Source organism: Pseudoliparis swirei, chromosome 11, assembly GCF_029220125.1.
Source record: "Pseudoliparis swirei isolate HS2019 ecotype Mariana Trench chromosome 11, NWPU_hadal_v1, whole genome shotgun sequence".
Classification (NCBI taxonomy): Eukaryota; Metazoa; Chordata; class Actinopteri; order Perciformes; family Liparidae; genus Pseudoliparis; species Pseudoliparis swirei.
The window spans coordinates 7,206,981-7,226,034 of NC_079398.1; the positions used below are offsets into that span (position 1 = coordinate 7,206,981).

The 19,054-nt window shown below is 46.9% G+C and overlaps 1 protein-coding gene across 2 annotated transcripts in view; it reads right to left on the reverse strand.

The window, feature by feature from the left end:
* Positions 1-6,877: 6,877 nt before the first annotated feature.
* The window catches only part of LOC130201264 (peroxidasin), a 56,046-nt gene continuing 43,869 nt past the window's right edge, over positions 6,878-19,054 (reverse strand). For both annotated transcript variants that reach the window (XM_056426100.1, XM_056426099.1), the window contains 8 exons: positions 15,824-16,830; positions 15,168-15,664; positions 14,535-14,669; positions 14,189-14,397; positions 11,770-11,881; positions 11,464-11,596; positions 10,566-10,679; positions 6,878-9,493 (listed from right to left, as the gene is read on the reverse strand). In XM_056426100.1, coding sequence (XP_056282075.1) covers positions 9,350-9,493; positions 10,566-10,679; positions 11,464-11,596; positions 11,770-11,881; positions 14,189-14,397; positions 14,535-14,669; positions 15,168-15,664; positions 15,824-16,830 — 2,351 coding nt within the window. In that variant the 3' untranslated portion in view covers positions 6,878-9,349. The remainder of the gene's footprint in view (positions 9,494-10,565; positions 10,680-11,463; positions 11,597-11,769; positions 11,882-14,188; positions 14,398-14,534; positions 14,670-15,167; positions 15,665-15,823; positions 16,831-19,054) is intronic.

Below are 19,054 nucleotides of genomic sequence, written 5' to 3' on the forward strand. Positions count from 1 at the left end.
TTTCTGATTGTTTGCAGTCATAGCCAATCAGGAAGACACGGATGTCGTAACCTTTTCATGCTGAATAGATTGAAAGTGTAGGAGGTGATGCCACTATTAACGGCTCTGTTCCATTTCGCTGTCCCAGGACGTCACGCAGGTTGTGAGTCTGCCTCGAACCACGCGGGGCCGTGACGTGCACTGATGGGATGTGAGCCTGATGTTGTGGTCATGTATTACTCAAAACCTGTACTTCAGTACAATTCGGGGGTATTTCCATCTCATACTAACTTATTCTACTAAGCTACATCTGGAAGCCCCTGCATGTATTTGACATGAGTTATTTGTTACTTTGCAGATGTATGAATACAACATCTAGAATGAACTAAGAGAGTATTTTTACAGACTATAGCCCCGCCTTAACCAGCTGCAACATAATGCGGACACATTAACGCATACATATCATAATCCAGGGACATGGTTCATATTATTCTTGGCCATTCTGCTTCAACAATATTCAGACAATAATAAAATGTCAAACAGCTGTTCGATACATAGAGATCTAGAGAATGAGGTCAGTCAGTGGGTGTTATGAGCTTCTACAGAGCTTCTCTGTGCCTTGTTGACCTGTTAGTGCACGTGAGCGCACGTGAGCGTGCCCAATTGACATGAATTGTGTGAATATATCATGTCTGTATATCAGCAGATTATTACTTTTACATTCGGTCCTTTAGGTATATTTCCATGCTAATACTAATGTACTTACTACTATTGTTATTTATCTTAGATTTATTTGTAACTTACTGTTACTGTACGGTTATTTTACCGAATTGTGGCTGCATTTAAATAATTCATGAGGGGAATTGGTTTCTTTAAGTTCTTTTTCCAGTTATGACTGACTGTCCAACGAGAAAACAAAAGACATTTCTTTGGCATTCTTTTCTCTGTATGCATGATGTTTAACCTGAGCCAGGCCAAACAACAAGGATAGCACTCTTAAGCGAACGTTACGCCTCATCCGAGGAGGACCCCATTGACGTGAGCACGGGCCTCTCGTCCATGAGTTGATGAGCGCTTCCTTCTGTGCGGTGATATGGTTGACAGGTGTAGTTCGGTCGAAAATAAAATAGTTCCTTGATGAAACTGCTCGCATCAAGGACTGTAGTTTAACTTGAGTTTTGAAAAGGGCAAAACCACCGAACAGTAGAACTGTAAATGAGGCTAAAAGCACAATAACCTGGAACAAAGTTAAATTGCAAGGTGCCACTCTTCAGGGAATAGTGTGAATAAGAGTGTCACCTTTGACATTACAGTCATTTCATCCTTTGTTAATGTCAAATTGATGGATTTGAGCAGCTCTAAAGTTCTCTGTGACAGAAATACTTGAGAAGTGGGGGCCCGGCACATCACAAAGTCACTCTGGTGCTAACCTTGGGGCTGCGTGACAATATTCTCACATACACTAGCAGCAGCTCTGATTTGAACCAGTCCCCTCTGTTCAAGAATGATGGCACCGGGTGATAGATGACCATACATTTCTCTTCAGAGAAACCTTGTGAAAGACCATTTTACTGTGATGATTTAGAGACAATTTGGCCCGGGGCTCATTCCGGATGAGCCTCTTGAGACTCACCTGTTAGGGACATGCTTGAACAAGGCTGCGCACAGGGCTTCTCGTTTCAGGGGAAATATACTCTTCCTTGAGGAGTATTTCTTTCTTTTTTTGAAACCACACTTGAATAGGTTCATCTAAACATCTGGTATTAGATAATGAAGTCATTCCTTTACAGCAATTAGCTAGTTATTCCCTCTCCCTCGGGGGTTGTTATTATAGCAGCCTGGTATATTGTCCTGGTAGGCCCTTCATTCTCACTAATTCAGGCCAGACACGGAATACTGCGCTGAATGTGGCTTTGTTTATCTCCCTGTGAGTACCTTGTTTGTGGACCACATGGCCCTTGAATCACTGTGTGACTTGTCCAGACGCCCCACCTTAGTTCGGATGAGGGAAAACATCAGAGAAGCATGTTTTTAACGTGAACATAGTCATGCCAGACTATGACTCACCTGCTGCTTGGCCAACACGCACACTGCCAAGTCGTGGATCGGCTTGTGGAAATGCTGCAATGTAAGCTCGACATCTGAGAGTTCAGCACAGAAGAAGATACTGTGGTGTGAGCGAGTGCTTGAAGTTATCTCCTCCTGTGGACTGTTAGCGGGATAGTCAATGGAACCACATGAGTGTGGTCCGAGGGCTCGTGCCACATGGGACACCGAACAAACCACCCAACAGTAGACATGGACATGAGGCTAGAAGCAAAATAACCTGGAACAGAGTCGAATTGCACTGGTGTTTGTGTTGCCTGGGTGACACAGTGTGACCCTCTGCTACGATCTCTGCGCCGTGCTCTTGCAATCAAAGTCAACTTAACCCTGTTAAGCCACATCCCATTAGCTCAGAGCACATCTATGATTGAGGCATGGCCTCCATATGGTGACAGCTAGCATCTAGCGGTGCTAACAGCGCAAACAACATCAACAGTGCTGGCGGAGCAAACAGTATTTAACTGAAAGGGATTCTGGCCACACTTTATCTGTTCTCACTGCTGGCTTCTCACGTTTGATGAGCGGTGTGAACTTTGGGAGGAGGAACAATGAGAGACTGTCCGACTGTCCCAGGTGGGGGAAGGGAATGGCTTGTCGGTGTAAACATGGCTCAGGGTCTTGTCTCCTCTCGTGGGGCAGCAGACATGTTGGTAACATTTGGGGAGTACAGACTTCAGGTTGAAGTGGTTAAAGTCACCCTCAACAATAAAGGCTGCCTCCGGGTGTTTAGTGTGGAGTTGGCTAATGGCAGCATGCAGTTCCTTCATGGGAGGCTTAGCATTAGCATCCGGAGGGATATACGCTGCAGTCACAATAGCAGATGTAAAGTCTATTATATTGTCATTACACCAAGTGGATTTACTAAATCTTTCCTCACAATGAATTATTATAATTTGTTTATCTTGTTGACCATCTGGCCATCTGAGCTGACAAGTGACAATTAAATAGGGTTAAAGGGAAATAAAATGAGTGCATTCCAAAGGCCTCCCCCCGCCCTCTGTTACAATGCAGGGCTCTCAAGTGTCACGCATTGAGCGTGAGACTCACGCATTTCGGTCTTAAGTCACGCACTCCCGCCACACATCGTATTTCTCACGCTGAAAAAAACTCTCGGCTATTTAATGTTTTAATGTGCCGCAGCGCGCAAACATGAGCTGGCCGCGCTGCCCTCACCGTGGAGGAATCAAGCGCTCCCCTGGAGTTCTGCTGTGAGGAGCCACTTATCAGCCAATCAAAAAGAAGAAATGGGCTACACAACAGCCAATCAGAAAAAAAAACGTATCTGTTGTATCTGGGTAAGATTTAATCCAGCAACCAATGAAAATAAAGCATCCTGGACGCGACTGCCTGATATCCAAAAATTTCGTTCTGTGGGGGGGGGGGGGGGGGGGTGCTGATGGAAATGTCACTCTTGCCTGTCTTCAAAACTTGAGAGCCCTGACAATGACGGTGCACCAAGACGGCCCTGCTGAAGACGGTGGAGCTGGGTGAGGGGAGACGAGACAGCAATTAGTGGATGAATGAGGAGACGATGGAAGGATGATGACTCGGGCTCCAGCTGCAGGGCTCTACTGCAAAAACCAGCCAACAAACAAGAGTAGTTACTCATCAGTCAGGGAAACTTTGGTCTCGGGCCCGCTATCAATCCCACACTGTTGACAGTATTTCTCTCACAGCTGGAGACATGTTTCATATTAGGTGAATTCCCCCAACACAAAGCTTTGCGTAAGTGCATTTATCTTTTCATTTAGGATGATATGGATGTTTTGCAGACAGACAGTTCTTTTTTGGCATATGTGTGTGTGAGAAACATAGTTTCCTTCACTGTGCCAGGTTGGACTCCCCCCCACTAACTAGCCCATTTCAGGTCGAGAGGACTGCTTGTTAGGGGTCCTGGCAGCGAGAGGATTATCACGCTGGGTCAGACTGTACCCTGCTGGTGTCCACTCAGGAATGCAGGAGAATCAAGCAGTCAGGCCATTAGTCAGCCCATCAGACGCCCGCCAGCGAGGCCTTCAGCCAGTCCTCACAATATGATTACACACACACGCACACACAGTCAACACGATCATATCTTTGCTCGATGACAGAGGACATGACCTTCCTGACCTGTTTTGTCTATATTCCAGCACAAACGGTCCATTTTGTTTGAGCAATTACAGCTAATAGACCTGGGAAAGGAGTTTGGTATTTTCATCAGGGGAGCGGCGGGTCAAATGAAGCACTCTGTTAGGGGACGAGTTACAGCTGTAAATCGAATAAACGTTTGGGAGGTGGAAACAACAAAAGCTGAGGACATCAGGGACCGAAGAGGAAAGAAGAAACACCGGCTACACACTGAAGAGTTCACACACACTGTCACAACTCCCTGTCGGTATTACACGTCAACTCAATGACTACACCATAAGGCGGAGGAAGTAGCTGAATGCACAGGGGGGACATGTAAATTGTATTGATGCGCATGTGGTATTTTAAAATAAAAATATTGTGCACGTAATGTTACCTCTTTGGGAGTGAACCGAGTGAGTAACTTGCGTCGAGAAAACCAAAAGTATGAGCAAAAAGAAACTAGAAGCGTTTCTTTTCTCCTCCAGGGCTCGGCCTTGGTGGAGACCATGCGTCTTGTTATGTGTGTGTGTCTGTCCCCAGCGTATCTCGCACACTGCTGGACCCAGCAGCTTAAAAACATGAACATATTGACTGTTTTTTAGCATCAGTGATTGATGAATGCATCCCTGACACAGTGACCTTGGTGCTAACACCTGCAGCAGAAACTCAGTGGGCTTACGCGACAGTGCTGCGGGGGGGTGGGGTGGTGGTAGTGGTGTGTGTGTGTGTGTGGAGGGGGGGGGGCTCTCATTTCTCACTTATTGGAGGTGACAAGCCATTGCTGCGGTGCTTTGAGTCCCGGATGCAAAACGTATCCCCCCTCCAGAGGGATACCGCTTCTCTCTCTTTCATCCGCCTTGCTCTGGAAATGAGAGCGGCGACGGGAAGGAATCCCAGCGTGGCGAGTGCAGAGGTGGAAAACCGAGAGCCAATTGCCTAAATGAAATTCCAGGAGGCTACGTGACGAGTGGGAGGCGAGAGGCCGGATGTGTAGCCGGGGGGCTTGTGCAGCCGACAGGCCCATGTCCCCCCCCCCCATCCAAATCTCGTCTCGGTTGAATACAGCTGATCTTTTGCTGATGGGGTTTTGTGGTAGGGGGGGGGGTTGTCCCCACACACCTGATGTCCACCTCTCTTCAATATAAATGGAGGTTTCATTGAAACAACAAGACTGGAGGAGGAAGCGCTGCACAGATATGGAAGCAAAGCAGAGGAAGTTCATGTTTGTGTGTGTGTGTGTGTGTGTGTGTGTGTGTGTATCCACCAACAATAGATCTGAAGGTAGGGCCCTTGTTGTCAGGGTGATAATGTCTTTTCCTGTTTGGCTGAAAGATGAAGGTTCTTTCTTGTATTATCTGTGCAGCCACTGGAAACTTCATTTCCTGGTACAGTGTGTTTTTTTCCAGAGCCCCGGCCTGCTCACCGGCGAAGAGAAGAGGACTACGGGAGGGGCCGAGGACAGAGGACAGAAAGCAACGAGAAGAAGCAGAAAAGTATTTGCCTGAAAGCAACTGATTCTGTGTCTGTGCCAGGCAACACGTCACCAACTTCACATGGTTATGGTTCTCTAGCCTCTAATATTACTCTCCTGTCAAATATGTGTTCCCTGAATCCTTCACAGCTGCTTTCTGTCTGCATACTCTGGCTTTCGATCGCCACGACTCTCGCGCCAAAACCTGGATAAGAGCAGGCAACTGTACAAAGAAGGGGGGCCTGCAGTCTGGCTTGAACCAGGCTGACGGCAGCATGCTAACGTGCTAATAGCAGCATGCTAACGGCAGAATGCCAATGGCAGCATGCTAATGTGCTGATGGCAGCATGCTAAAATTCTGACAACAGCATGCTAACAGCAGCATGCTAACCTGTTAATAGCAGAATGCTAGTGTGCTGATGGCAGCATGCTAACGGCAGAATGATAATGTACTTCCGGCAGAATTTTAACGTGCTAATAGCAGCATGCCAACGTGCTGCCGGCAGAATGCTAACATGCTACTGGAAGCATGCTAACATGCCAACAGCAGAGTAGTAACGTGTTAAACGGCAGCATGCTAACAGCAGCATGGTAACATGCTGGGAACCGCACACTAAGGGCAGCATGCCAACATGCTAACGGCAGCATGCTAATGTGCTGACAGTAGGCGGTTTTATGTTTTTGTCTCTAAACACAAAGTCTATACAGGTGAGTTGGCAATTGATGTATTTGCTTTCACAGCGTCGTGGTGCACATCAGCCTCTTGTGGCTGAAATGAGTATTACACAATTAAAGAATTACAACCCAATACTTTATCACCAGCCAAAATGACCCGTTTACCTGTTTCTACAGATGTGAAACATCCCCTGGAAAAACGTATTTTCTTCACACGGCAGAACTTTTTTAACCACATATTACGCAGACTTATAATTTTTATATTTTTACGAGCACAGCAAGTAAAAAATAACTAGGAAGTAGCTTATGATCACATGTTCAAATGCACATCTCAAAAGGTGCTTTAGGCTCTTAAGGAAGCTCAGAAACTACAAAGAAAGTAAATGTTTGTGCAACATACTTGATTAAGATTTAATAAGCAGAGACACTGAACCAACTGCACGGCCTGGAGGTGGATTGGATCGGTTTTGGTGGTGTGAGTTCTCCCAGTGATCGCAGCTGCTGAGCTGACAAAGAACAGGCACCAACATGCAGCTCTCTCATCCAAATGTGGTTTATTTATTTATTTACTCTTACTGTCGAGAGGCGTACATTACAGTGCAAACCATTCTTTGGCAAACGTACAATACACATGTCATGATAGGTACTATTTTATCCATATTGACCACTGGTGAACGGACAGAGTCTGGAATGTTCAGTCTTGCAGAGCATCACATTGACACGTGGAGAGGTTTTTCTTTTAGGGGGGGGGGGGGGATAAAAACCAAAAAATTAACGAATTCCACAGTTATATGAAGACTGGTAACTTAGAGAGCTCACAGTGCTCTGACAGGCAGACCTTGGGGCACTTGCCAAAATGCTTAGCCTGTAAATAAAAAAGAGACACACATTCATACACAACGTTTATGAAAATATAAAAAAATACAAAATCCATTTAAACGTACAAACACTTTTTTGCGCACATTAATACGATGTTTACATGTTGGAAGAGCCACAATCAGGAAGTAATGGAGAGGAACACACATGTATATATATATGTATATATATACTGTATATATATAGTTCAAATAGCTTCAAACACACAATTTGATCCAGTTCAGCATATTTAAACATTTGATATGATACCATTTTAGCAGTAATCCATCTGGAATGCAGACGGAACATTCCGGAGGGCATTATTCTGTTCGCTGACAGATGCTTAGAGAAAACAATGGAGAGGAACACGGGAGCCTCTTCACCATAATGAGGAGCCAAACACAAAGAACACTCGGCGGGCCAGTGCACGGGGGACAATGGGTGGTCCGAGGACCGTCCATGTTTACGGCCGGCTGACAGGGGGGTCAGTGGACTAAATCTCACAATGGCAAGACAGGAGACTCGTTTTGATTGACACTGTACCCCAATCATGAGCAGCCCTCCCCCGACACCACCCCTTGCTGCCCTTTTCATATGGATCTCATTACAGCGGAATGAGGGTCAGAGCGCCGGAGAGGCCTGCACTCCACACATCTGCCAAATGACGTCACCCCGAGGCGAGGGGGGAAAAAGAGAAAAGACTTGAACATGGCAAAGAAACATGAGTGGGAAAAGCATTCCTCACCTACATCAACACCACAGGGGGAAATATCCAAACACTGAGCACACACGAGGGGGGAAACAGAAAGATGTAGAAGAGGGAGAAGTCAAAGTGGATGCTTGGACAAAGGAATGCATGCGATTGTGACCTTGTCTAAACCGGAGCTGGGAGGTCCACCACGGCAGAGAGGGGCGGTGTGGACGTCCTTCAGTGGGGACTCGACACGAACAACAAGCAACGCGGAGCAGGGACAATACTGCTGTGGTCGAGTGAGAAGTACCAGCGGCCACATCCTGACCTCATCACAACATTCACACACAGTTTCATAGATATGTGATGTTTAGGCCACTGGAGAAAGAACTAACTCGTACATTTGGCTTTAGGAGACCGAGGGAAATACTGGGTCAAAGTTCACAACATTACAGTGGTTTAAAAAAAAAAGGATCATCTTTCACTGCTTTTCTGAAAGCAACATGAAACTTGGAGAGGAGCACAACAGAGCGACAGCTGGTGCGAGTGTCCAGTGCTCCGCGGCTCCACTTCACTCAAGTTCAGGACAGGCCGGCAGAGACGATGAGGAAGGCGACTAACAAGTTGTCCGCGGCTAGAGGAGCAGTGATCATAGACTCTCTTTTGTATTACAAACATGTTCCTAGGGCTTCACATTATCTTCATATGTAAGCGTTTCTATATAAAAGGAAGGGGGGGGGGAACAACAGGGTAAAACGCACCTTGGATAAAAAATGAAATCTATTCATACAAAGTCTTTTAGTTTGAAGGAAACCCTCCTCGTAATTGTGATTTATCATAAAAAGGTATATACTGAGTGTTTATAGGTTGTTTTGCATACAAAAGACAATACTTAAGGTTTGTACGTAGTGATTACAAATCTTGAAAGAACAAAGGGGGACAATAGCACCAGTTTTTGGCATCTTTAACCTGAGAAACTTGTGAGACAACCTCTCCTGCTGGTTGACGGCATGTGGCCCTGCGTGTTTGTCACCATGTGTTACTGGAAGTTTCTATTTGTTAAACTCCCGGAGCCTCAAAGGGCTCCGAGCGAGGAGGAGACGTTGTCCGTCTGGCGTGTTTACAATCCACCTACTCATCCATCCGTCCACCCATCGGTGTAGACACAATCCATTTAGTGATCACTGGCTGCCGGCCACTGTTTAAACCGAGCCTCAGGCTGCTGTCCCTGGTGGGGGCAACCATCCCAAAAAATGTAATCACCCCTCCCCCAATCAATAAAAAAACAATACAAAATGAAAAAAACCCGGAGGCTATTGGGTCTATCGCGGCTATTGGTGGCTGTGGATCGGCCCACCTTCATGAGTCCCAGCCGCTCTCTGGATGTGTGAGTGAGTGTGTGACTTTCAGCAACTGGAGTGAGTCCGTCGTGGGGGGAGGGGGGTGATGGGGGGTCCTGAGGGTTATTCGTGACCGGCGTCCGCTCCAGGCTGCTTCTCAACATCGGCTTGTTCGCGGCACACCGGGCAGCAGGAGCCTTTTAGCTTGACGGGCCGTTTGCACTCAGCTGGTGGACAAGACTCCACGAAGCAGGTCACCTGGGTGTCCTGAGGGGAGGGGAGGGGGGGGGGGAGAACAAGGGGCAACAGGTCAGTTCACTTATTAGATTAGACTGGGTGGAATGTCCGTCAGCTAGCCAGATACCAAGATCAGCGAGGTACAAAAACATGAACAGAGCCACTGCAAATTCTAAATATACATATATATATACATATACGTATATATAAATATATATATATATATAAATATATATATATATATATATATATATGGTCGTCCCGTAACCACAAGGTTGCCGGTTTGATCCCCGCTCTCCTCATTAGTTTCATCTCCAAGTGTCCATGAGCAAGACACAGAACCCCCACTGCAGCCCACTGCTCATTAATAACTAAGGATGGGTCAAATGCAGAGAAGAATTTCCCCACGGGGATCAATAAAGTATACATTACTATTATTATTGAGATTAAAAAACACACATCAAACTTGTATAGGATCAGAACTTGTGTCTAAATAAGAAATATAACGGCCTCTCAGATGTATACAGTGTGAACATGAAATGATTCCGCTGTGCAGAACATGGCCGAATCGAACAATGGCGAGCTTTGTTTCACGGCGACAGCGTGATGTGTCGACAGTCCTCCTCCTTGTGCTTCACCCTGCCAAATTTAATGAGAACAAAAATCCTCCAATTACAGTGAAGCGTGGAAGGTGGAAAGAGATAGTTTGGGTTAAGCCGAGTGGAACAAGAGAACCACTAAAAAAAGGAGACGAGTGGCAGGTGTGGGGAAAAGATGGCAATACAACGTGAGTGGGAGGGGAAGAGAGGGCTGCAGAAGAACCGGGGCGGCCAGCTTTGACATGGAGCTGCCGTCACCTCTGCTAGCAGTTGGCAAGGAAAAAGTGTGAAAGATCAAGAAGGAAAGGACGAGAAAAGGCCGGCATACACAGACACTGTGGGGAGACTCCGGTGATGCCAGCAGCTGCTGGAGGAGGAGGAGGAGGAGGAAATGGGAGAAGCGTGGAGACAGTAAAGCCTCTTCAGCTCCTGTAGAGAAGGAGTGGATCCAGAACTGTGTGTGAAGCGTTCGCGCTGCATATTGATTGCCGTGTGGAACATACTCTGCATTCACATGTGGTGCAGGAGTCCTGCTTCCAGCGCTCTCCATCTGTCCGCTCACGTGCCTCGCTGTCAGTGCAGGCGGTCTTGCTCAGACGGGCCTCGAGTCTTTTAATCTGCAAAGACACACAGACACAAAGGCACAAAGACACAAAGACACAAAGGCACAAAGACACACAGACACACAGACACAAGGGCATTTACTCAGAGGAGCAGTTGTCCGTGGTCACATCACCGCCACGCAGCTGTCAACACATTTTGACAAAACACATATACACAAGATTGCCATCTACAACACAAAATACTTTGACTATAAAAAGGGCTCAACAGTTAAGGCGTTTCCCATTTTGAGAAATTGGCAACTACTTTTTAACTTATAAGAAATATAGCAAACAGCAAAATAAATACAGGTTTAATATGGGTTGCACTAAAAGTAAGAATCAGAGCCAGACCACGTTGCATGGGTTGTTCTAGAAACTGAGGTTGGTTGTGGGGCGAAAAGTGTGACAACATCAACGTCAACATCACAAAGAAATGTGCAAATGGATTCATTGGACAACAAACCAGAGGAACTTGCACAAAGTGTTGGGAGGCTCAGAATCCAGGCCAAGCTGGCTAGCTTCCAGTTTAGCCCGATGCTAATGTTAATAATGGGGTTACAATAATTCAGTTGTGTGGCTCTTCCAGACTAGACACATGTTATTGGTACTGATCATTGATCGATATATTCATCAACAGTTTATCTAGAGTAGGTAGTGACTGTGTGACTCATTATGAATCCCACCACACTGCCCGGCAGAGACGGTGGGTTGACGTTCTGCGTTGACCTTGAGTCAATCAGCTGATCGAGCACAGCGTGTCTGAGCGTGTTGCACTGCAGCGTTCAGAGATGACACTCACCTGCTTTCGTAAACTTGTGATGGTCTTCTGCATGTCGGAGACAAAGTCCTGGAATTCAGTGATCGATGGTTCAGTGTTTTTTTTAGAGGTCAGAGTGACATTTACAATACTTTGTCCGGCTTCCTTCACTGGGCTGCAAAGGAAAAGGACCCTGATTAAAACGTATACGTTCATCGATGAAGTAAATCCTGCCAGTGCTGACTGATGCATGGGAAACTTTCTGTTCAAAGCTTCAGACTCAGAGTCGACGTTTCAGCTCCGTGATAGTCACATACACATTGTCTTTCTAAACTCCCGCTGTGTTACCTGCTCTCCTGCACGCTGTTGGCCAGCCCCTCCTCCTTGTAGCTGTGCTCAGCCGATCGGCGTCCTCTGAAGTGGTAAGACAGGGCGTTGAACTGACCCTTGGTTCTGCAGTCTGTTCGGGTCAAGCACAACGCAACACACTCGGGTTCACCAACTGAGGCACAAACAACCACCGATGAAGAGAGGAATCTTTATTGTTGCACCCGTAGACTATGAAATATGGATCGAGTCTCTGTGGCTTTCTGAAGAAAAGGGATTTTACACCAATAAAGTTCAAAGCGAATATAGTTCATCAATAACAAAAGGAGCCTGTGCAGGGAAATGAGGTTAATGTACTCCATTTCTGCACAAACACACACACATTCACACACACACACACACACACACACACACACAACCATGAATGCTGACGCCACTTTCTCTCAGCTTCAAAGTGCTGATGTGACACTTTGAAGCTGATTGTATCGCCATGACTCCCTCTCAGGCTGCCATCACTGCACCCAGATGAGGACTAGAAGTACCCACACACTGTCTCAGAACCCCGCCCGTGGCCTAGAACACACCTGGGGCGTGCTGAGCGTCAGCAGCGGGGGATGAGAGACAGCCCAAAATAAACCTGATGACTGGGACCAGGTCCTGTAGTGAGGCTGCTCCGCCTCTGAGGGCCTTTAACTGACTAGTTCAGAGTCTTTAAAATGGCAACACCTATCTCACACACACACACACACACACACACACACACACACACACACACACACACACACACAGGTTCTCAGCGGTCTCTCTGAATGAAGCTGAACACAACACTGTGAATCCGCCTCACTGACAGACAGAAAACAGCGCCAGGAGATTCTCTGTTTATGAGCTCGGCTCTTTCCTCGTACATTCGCCCGGGTCAGGATCTGGGACAATAGGAGAATAATTAAGCTTATTAGGGTGCTTTTGTTTTGTTTTAAATCCCTAAATGCTGCAGCGTGTTCTCTCAAAGAGAATGAAATGATGAAGCTGCCACATTTTGTTTTGGAAGATGAGACATAAAACATAAAACTAGACTATTTCCTCGTTCCCTATGATCTATTCTAATCTCAGCCCGTTTATTTGTTCACAACTCATCACATCTTTAAATAAATGACACAATAAAACAATATAAACCCTAATGCTGGTTTATTATAAGAGCGTGGGGTGCCTCTTCATTCATCTCCTTTTCTCTTCCCGGAGCAGTGTGTGGAAGGTGCAGTATTGGTTATGTCACGAGTGTGGGGATCCAGCAGAGTAGCAGTGGCATGACATTTCACAGCATGTGTGTTCCATCTTTGATGCTGATTTTCCAACAAAACTGAATCCACATCTGACAGAAGGAAGAAATTAACCCAGATGCCGTTTCTCTACAGTCAAATCTCCTTTTCATTACGAGGCGCTGAAGCCTGAAACTATGTTTACTCGTCATCTCTGCCTCCAAGTTTCACACACAGTCAAAGCCACGAGCACACACGATGTGACATGAGCCGCTCTTCAAAGGGGCTGCTCTCAACTACAGCATCAGATAAGGGTTCTATTTCTAACAAAGGGCGAGGATATTGTGCCGCTTGAATTTGAATAAACAGTTCCAACGTCTCGGCAACTTCCTGTGCGGTTACACCATGTGTACTTTCATCGTGAAGGCAGGCACACGCTTTTAAAGATGACTCAAATTGATGAAATATGAGAGAGGTTATGGCTTTCAGAATAAATCACGCTTACATTGGATATGGAAAACCTAGCTTGCAGATCTTTTTTTCAGACCCTGTAATTCATATTTACAGCTAGTAAGAGATCTTGTGTGTCCTCCTGTACTTGGTTTGACCCCCGGATCCTCCGGTCCGCATATAGATACTGAACCCTAACATTGAACCCTAACATTGCCATCGGTGTGTGTAAACGACTAGTTTATATATGGCTGCCTCTGCCATTAGTGTAGGAATGTGTGTGTGTGTATGTGTGTGTTGACATTTTATATAAAGCCCTTACAGTGGTTGGAAGACTTCAAACAGGGTTCATACGCATGTTGACCAATGGATTTCAAGGACTTTTCCATGACCAAACATTTTGTAAAAAAAAAAAGTTTGTTTGATTTAAAAGTTAAAGTGCGTTCACTTGTATACTAATATGTATGAGATCGTATGCCGGCTTATATTTTGAGCGTCATTCTTTTAAAAGCGTACTCGTTATTTAATACTCAGCATAAATGCAGATATGAATATTACAAATTTCATGACTTTTTCAGGTTTTCCGTGACCATACGAACCCTGTTAAAAGGTGCAATAAAAATGCAAGAACATTTACCAATGAATCCTATCTCTTTGCTGACTGAGTAAAAGAGGATGATCATGATCCCGTTGTAGCCACCCGCTTCACGCCTCGTGGTGGTTTGAACTCTCACCTTCACAGCAGTCCTGCCACATGCGCAGGTCAATCTGAGGGACGTCGTCACAGCTGCCGTAGCCGTGGGGCAGCTCGGCCACCTTGAAGACGTCCTGCTGGACACGTGTGATGTTGTCCCCGTTGTCGCACAGCACCCTCGTCAGCGACGCCTGCTTCAGCTGCGTCAGCTGGGCGGGAGAGAACACACCCGGGTTCTCGTACCAGAACCTGCACAGACAGAAAGAAAGGGAAGCGAGGAGTTTTGACCTCTCACACTCTCACATGACGGAGAAACACCTGGTGCACTTTACGTGACTCCTAAAGAATGCTGTCACAGCAGAGGTTTTATAGTGACCCGACTGTACCTGTCTCCATCCTGCAGGCGTTTGAACTGGGTAGCCAGCAGACACATGAGGGTGGGCCCCACTCTGCTGCCGGGGACCAGGTCTTCAGCCATCAGCGCAGGGAACAGATCGATGTTCATTGGAGTGCCATACAGCCTGCACACAGGAGACATAGTCAGAGACTCGAAACCATGGGAACATATTACAATCCAGAAATATTATTCCCCAAAGTCATTACCAGTCAAAATGATGACAAGCCCCTTGTAAAGACTATGCTTTCTTTAAACTGTCCTCAGGCATGAACGACTGTAGCCTACAGATAACCCGGTTTCATTTGTTGTATACTGGACTCAATCAAAAAATAAAATAAATTTAAAAAATAGGAATAATCATGTCAAGCTGTTTTAAGAAATCTTAAGTATAAATTTATCTGCTGGGATGATGACTCCGAAAATGAAATCATCATAGTTTTATCAAACATAAAGTGTAGTTCTACATGCTCCCAGCTGTGGAGACATTGCTACAGCTGTCAATTTAAACATAATTTGTAGTTCTATGTACTTTACTTGTGACGTTGTATGCATTTCTTGTACTATCTGGACCTTGAGTCTGAAACTAAAGTTTGATTGATTGATTGATTAACTTTATAATTACCTCTGCAGTTTCTCTCTGACGTTAGGATTTTTAATTTCGTTCCTCAGGTCATCAAAGGTCTGAGCCGAGGTCAGATTGCAGAAGACCCTGTAGTCATTGTACGGAGGGATACCGTGGTCCCTTCCTCTCTGTATATTCATGGCGGCCAGGTCCAGTGCCACAGCGTGGACCATGGAGAACAGCCTCTCCGTCAGCTCCGTATTCAGCATCTGAGTGGAGACCCGCATTTTGCCAGCGGCGCCAAAGAGCCCGCGAAGCAGCGGGTCGATGCCGCCCTCGTTCACGATGCGGAACGGGGAGAAGAAGGCCCGGTGCAGCGAGATGTGTCCCTGGGGGATGGGCTGGAAGTCGTCGTCCAGCCTGTAGAGTATCGGGTTGATGAGGGTGTGCCCGAAGCGGAACGCGGCCGTGGCGAAAGCGTTGAGGATGCCGGTGTTGACATTGGGGTTGTAACCGGCGTATGGCCCCATCCACGTCATGCCTGCCTCACCCAGGATCTAGGAGACCGGAAAGGGAACACAACTTTCTTTCTTCTTATCATAGCGACTGTAGGATCATTTTTAACAACGGCTTTTCTTTTTGTTACAGCGAGAAAAACGTAAAAAGAATTGGAATAAAAAAAGGAGAAAAACTAGACTTAAGATGACCGCTGTTACCTTTGGCAACCAGTGCCTGTAGGTGATGTGCTGCATCTGGGCCCCCACTATCTTCCTGGCCTCGTGGTAGATGGTGTCCCCGTCCCAGTGGGGGTTGAGTCTCAGCAGCTCCGTCGCTACGCGGTTGTGTTCCCTGAACCACACCGTGTGCATGGCGGTCAGACCCAGCTGTTCATTGGCCCGGTGGTCTCCAGCTAAGAAACATGGAATTGGACTCTCGTTTTCATCCCTCATACACTCAGTGGGAGGTCCAGCGGCAAAGGGCAGGAGAGGCTTCCCCGTCCGCTGGATGATGCCTTGCCGGAGCAGACCTCGTTGGCTGGCCAAATCTCTTATTTCCTCTGATTCGTGGCGTGAGTTGCCGTAGACGTTGGAAGCATCAATGTAAGAGGTCAGCTGGTTGATCTGCTCTCTCGGGTACACGCTGTTCATGAGGAGAGAGGTCATCCCGCTGCCGCACACAGGGCTGGACCGGACAAAGAACATGCAGCGGGCGCCGCTCCGCTGCTGCCGCGGGTCATTGGGCGGGAAGTGGATCGGAAAGCACGGCGGGTCATTGGTGCAGACCTGAGTGCACAGCTGGCCGTCGGAGAACCGCGACTGACTGAGTGCCGCCACGGTCGAGTCCAAGTCGTGGTCCAGGAACTGGCCCCACTGCATCAGCATGTGGGTGTAGCGGTCGTCGGGAGTGATGGTCTCCGTTCCGATCATGAAGGTGGACACCAACCTCGGCAGAGGGAGCCTGTAGCCGTTGTGCAGCCGCTCATTTGCCCCCCTCGGCAGGTTGAAGCCGTTGTCGTAGACCGACTTCAGGAGCCGCTCGAAGGCCGTGAGCGAGGCGCCCCACATCGGGTGCTGCAGGTTGTTGCAGGTGCCGTCGTGGCTGCGGTACTTCTGGTGGAAGCAGATGTCGGAGCAGTTGTTGAAGCGCCGGTGGGCCGTGCATCCCGACAGGTTGGCGATCACATCCAGAAAGTGAGGGGACACCAGGTCGTTGTAGCGGAATGCTGCGGGAAACCACACAAGCAGAGGCTGGTTTCATGTTCAATGTAACTCGGATAAACAGTAACCGAGTGTCTTCTACATAATATTCACACCCGTCACTCTTCAAGCAAGCGCCTCCTGTCCCGAGGGCGCGAGTTGCAGTGTGTCTCACCAACCTGCTCGGACTTGCTTTGATATGCAGAAGGCCCAGTGTGCAGCATATCAAAGTGTCTGTGGGGGTCTGTGGTGTGTTATGGCGCATGCATGAGAACAAGTGTGAAGTGTGTGTGGCCGACCTCAACGAGGGCTGGGTGAGACTTCCTGTTTGAATAGCACCCCCCCCCCATTCCTTTACTTTACACACCTTGCTAGTGTGTGGCGTGTGGTTCTGTGTTAAGATGTGGGCTAACTGTGTGGTGTTGCCCTCAGCGATGAAATAGAGATACAATAAAAACAGCACATTTGTTTCTGCTGACAGGCTCAACATTCTCGGTGAGCTGGGTCTGGGGGCCGGCGCAACAAAGAACACTTGGTTGTTGGCACGAGTAATGAAAACAATGTCTCTCTGTCTCTTTGTTCCGATTACACACAGCTCATGCCTCTTTCCCCACCTCTCCTCTTCCTTCAACACTAACTCTCCTCTGAATGTTTTCCCGTGAGAACATGAAGCTCTTCATTGACACACGATTAGCCCTCTCCTTTCTCTTTATAAATGTGTTCCTGTTCAGCCAAAGTTTTCCAAAGCACCACGACTGGGCAGCCAGAACACAGACTGTGTCACACAACCAGTCAAGTTGACCTTTGTGCTGTAACATTTAACTTTCCATTACAAAGAGTACTCTTCATGCACCATGAAGCCATTTTTCGAACAAAGACAGATGTTTGCATCTGACTCCCCCCTCCCTTACCCTGCAGGTTACGCATGCATAATTGAGACAATCTGCACACCGACACACGGTGTCGTGTGGTGTGACACAGGGCTAATAAAACTGTTTACGGGCTCCTCGTCAACTGCTCCGCGATTACGTCCCTCCGCCTCGGGTCACGCTGAAGAGAAAATGCCATACAGATGGAGGCCTTGTCCACGGCCAAAAAGTTGCTCACAAAAACACGGTAATCCACAGAGTGCTTGAGAATTAAATTACTGTGTTCATGAGACTTTGCTTAGGAGACCGAATGGGAACTTCTTGCTGACTTTAGTTGGACGGTGTGTGTTTCACAAGAAAATGTCAATTCCACGCCGGGGAAAATGACATTTGTCAAAACTAATATTGCTCAGACGACAATAGACTTTTTGTTGGCCGTTGACAGGGCAGTCCTAGCTTACAGCTTCATTAAATCTTACAAGACATATGAAAATGGATCCGTTTTCTCAATAAAGTTAAAGTCACATCTTCATCAATAGTCATTTTCCGCGTATAGCCTCTACCTCTATATTGACGACTCTACACTTCTTAAGCTGAATATCGCCCCACATGAAAGATGATGCGTTCACTTACTGACTGTAATTCAACCGCTTATCGACACACTATAAAGCAACTTTGAACTAAACTAAATGAAGTGATTAGAATCTGGACCTCAGTACAAATGGAGTCCCCAGAAAACAAGATGATGTCAGACCTTTACGAAACACCTTTTAGTCCTTTCCTCCACGCAATACGTTGTCCCAGTGCTCATTCCCCGTGCTATGAAGGCAGCATAATCAACAGCAAAGGTGTGCCAAAGGCTCCGCCCTTCGACAACAGTAAACCAGAGAGCAGACCCCCATGGGCCCTCTGAGGAGGTTTACACCCTGACAGAGAGCAGCGGTACTCTTGGCTTTCTTCAGCTACACGACGCTCAGACACAGCTTGCCTGTGAGGACACGATGCTCTCCTTCGTAGTGATGCAGCTTCAACACACCGGGATTACATTTTTAGAAGGTCGATGCGTGGAGATAAAATACAACTTGGCTGGTTGAACGGCCAATGTTCTTTTGCAATGTTTTCCGATTTAATTTCCGCCCAAAAAATATTTCATCCACAAAGTCTCAATTGACACTTCCGAAGTCCCGCCCCTTTTTTGCTCCGCGCTCCAATAACAGTTGATCAAGCTTGGGTCAACTTGTACCATTCCTGTTATACTTTGATATGTTACATCTGTTTAAAGGTAACGTTACCACGTAAAACACATCACATTGTACAAAGTCACATCTTAAGTTAGCTCATGATATTAGCTTAAAAACGTCAGCTAATGTATAGCTCAGGT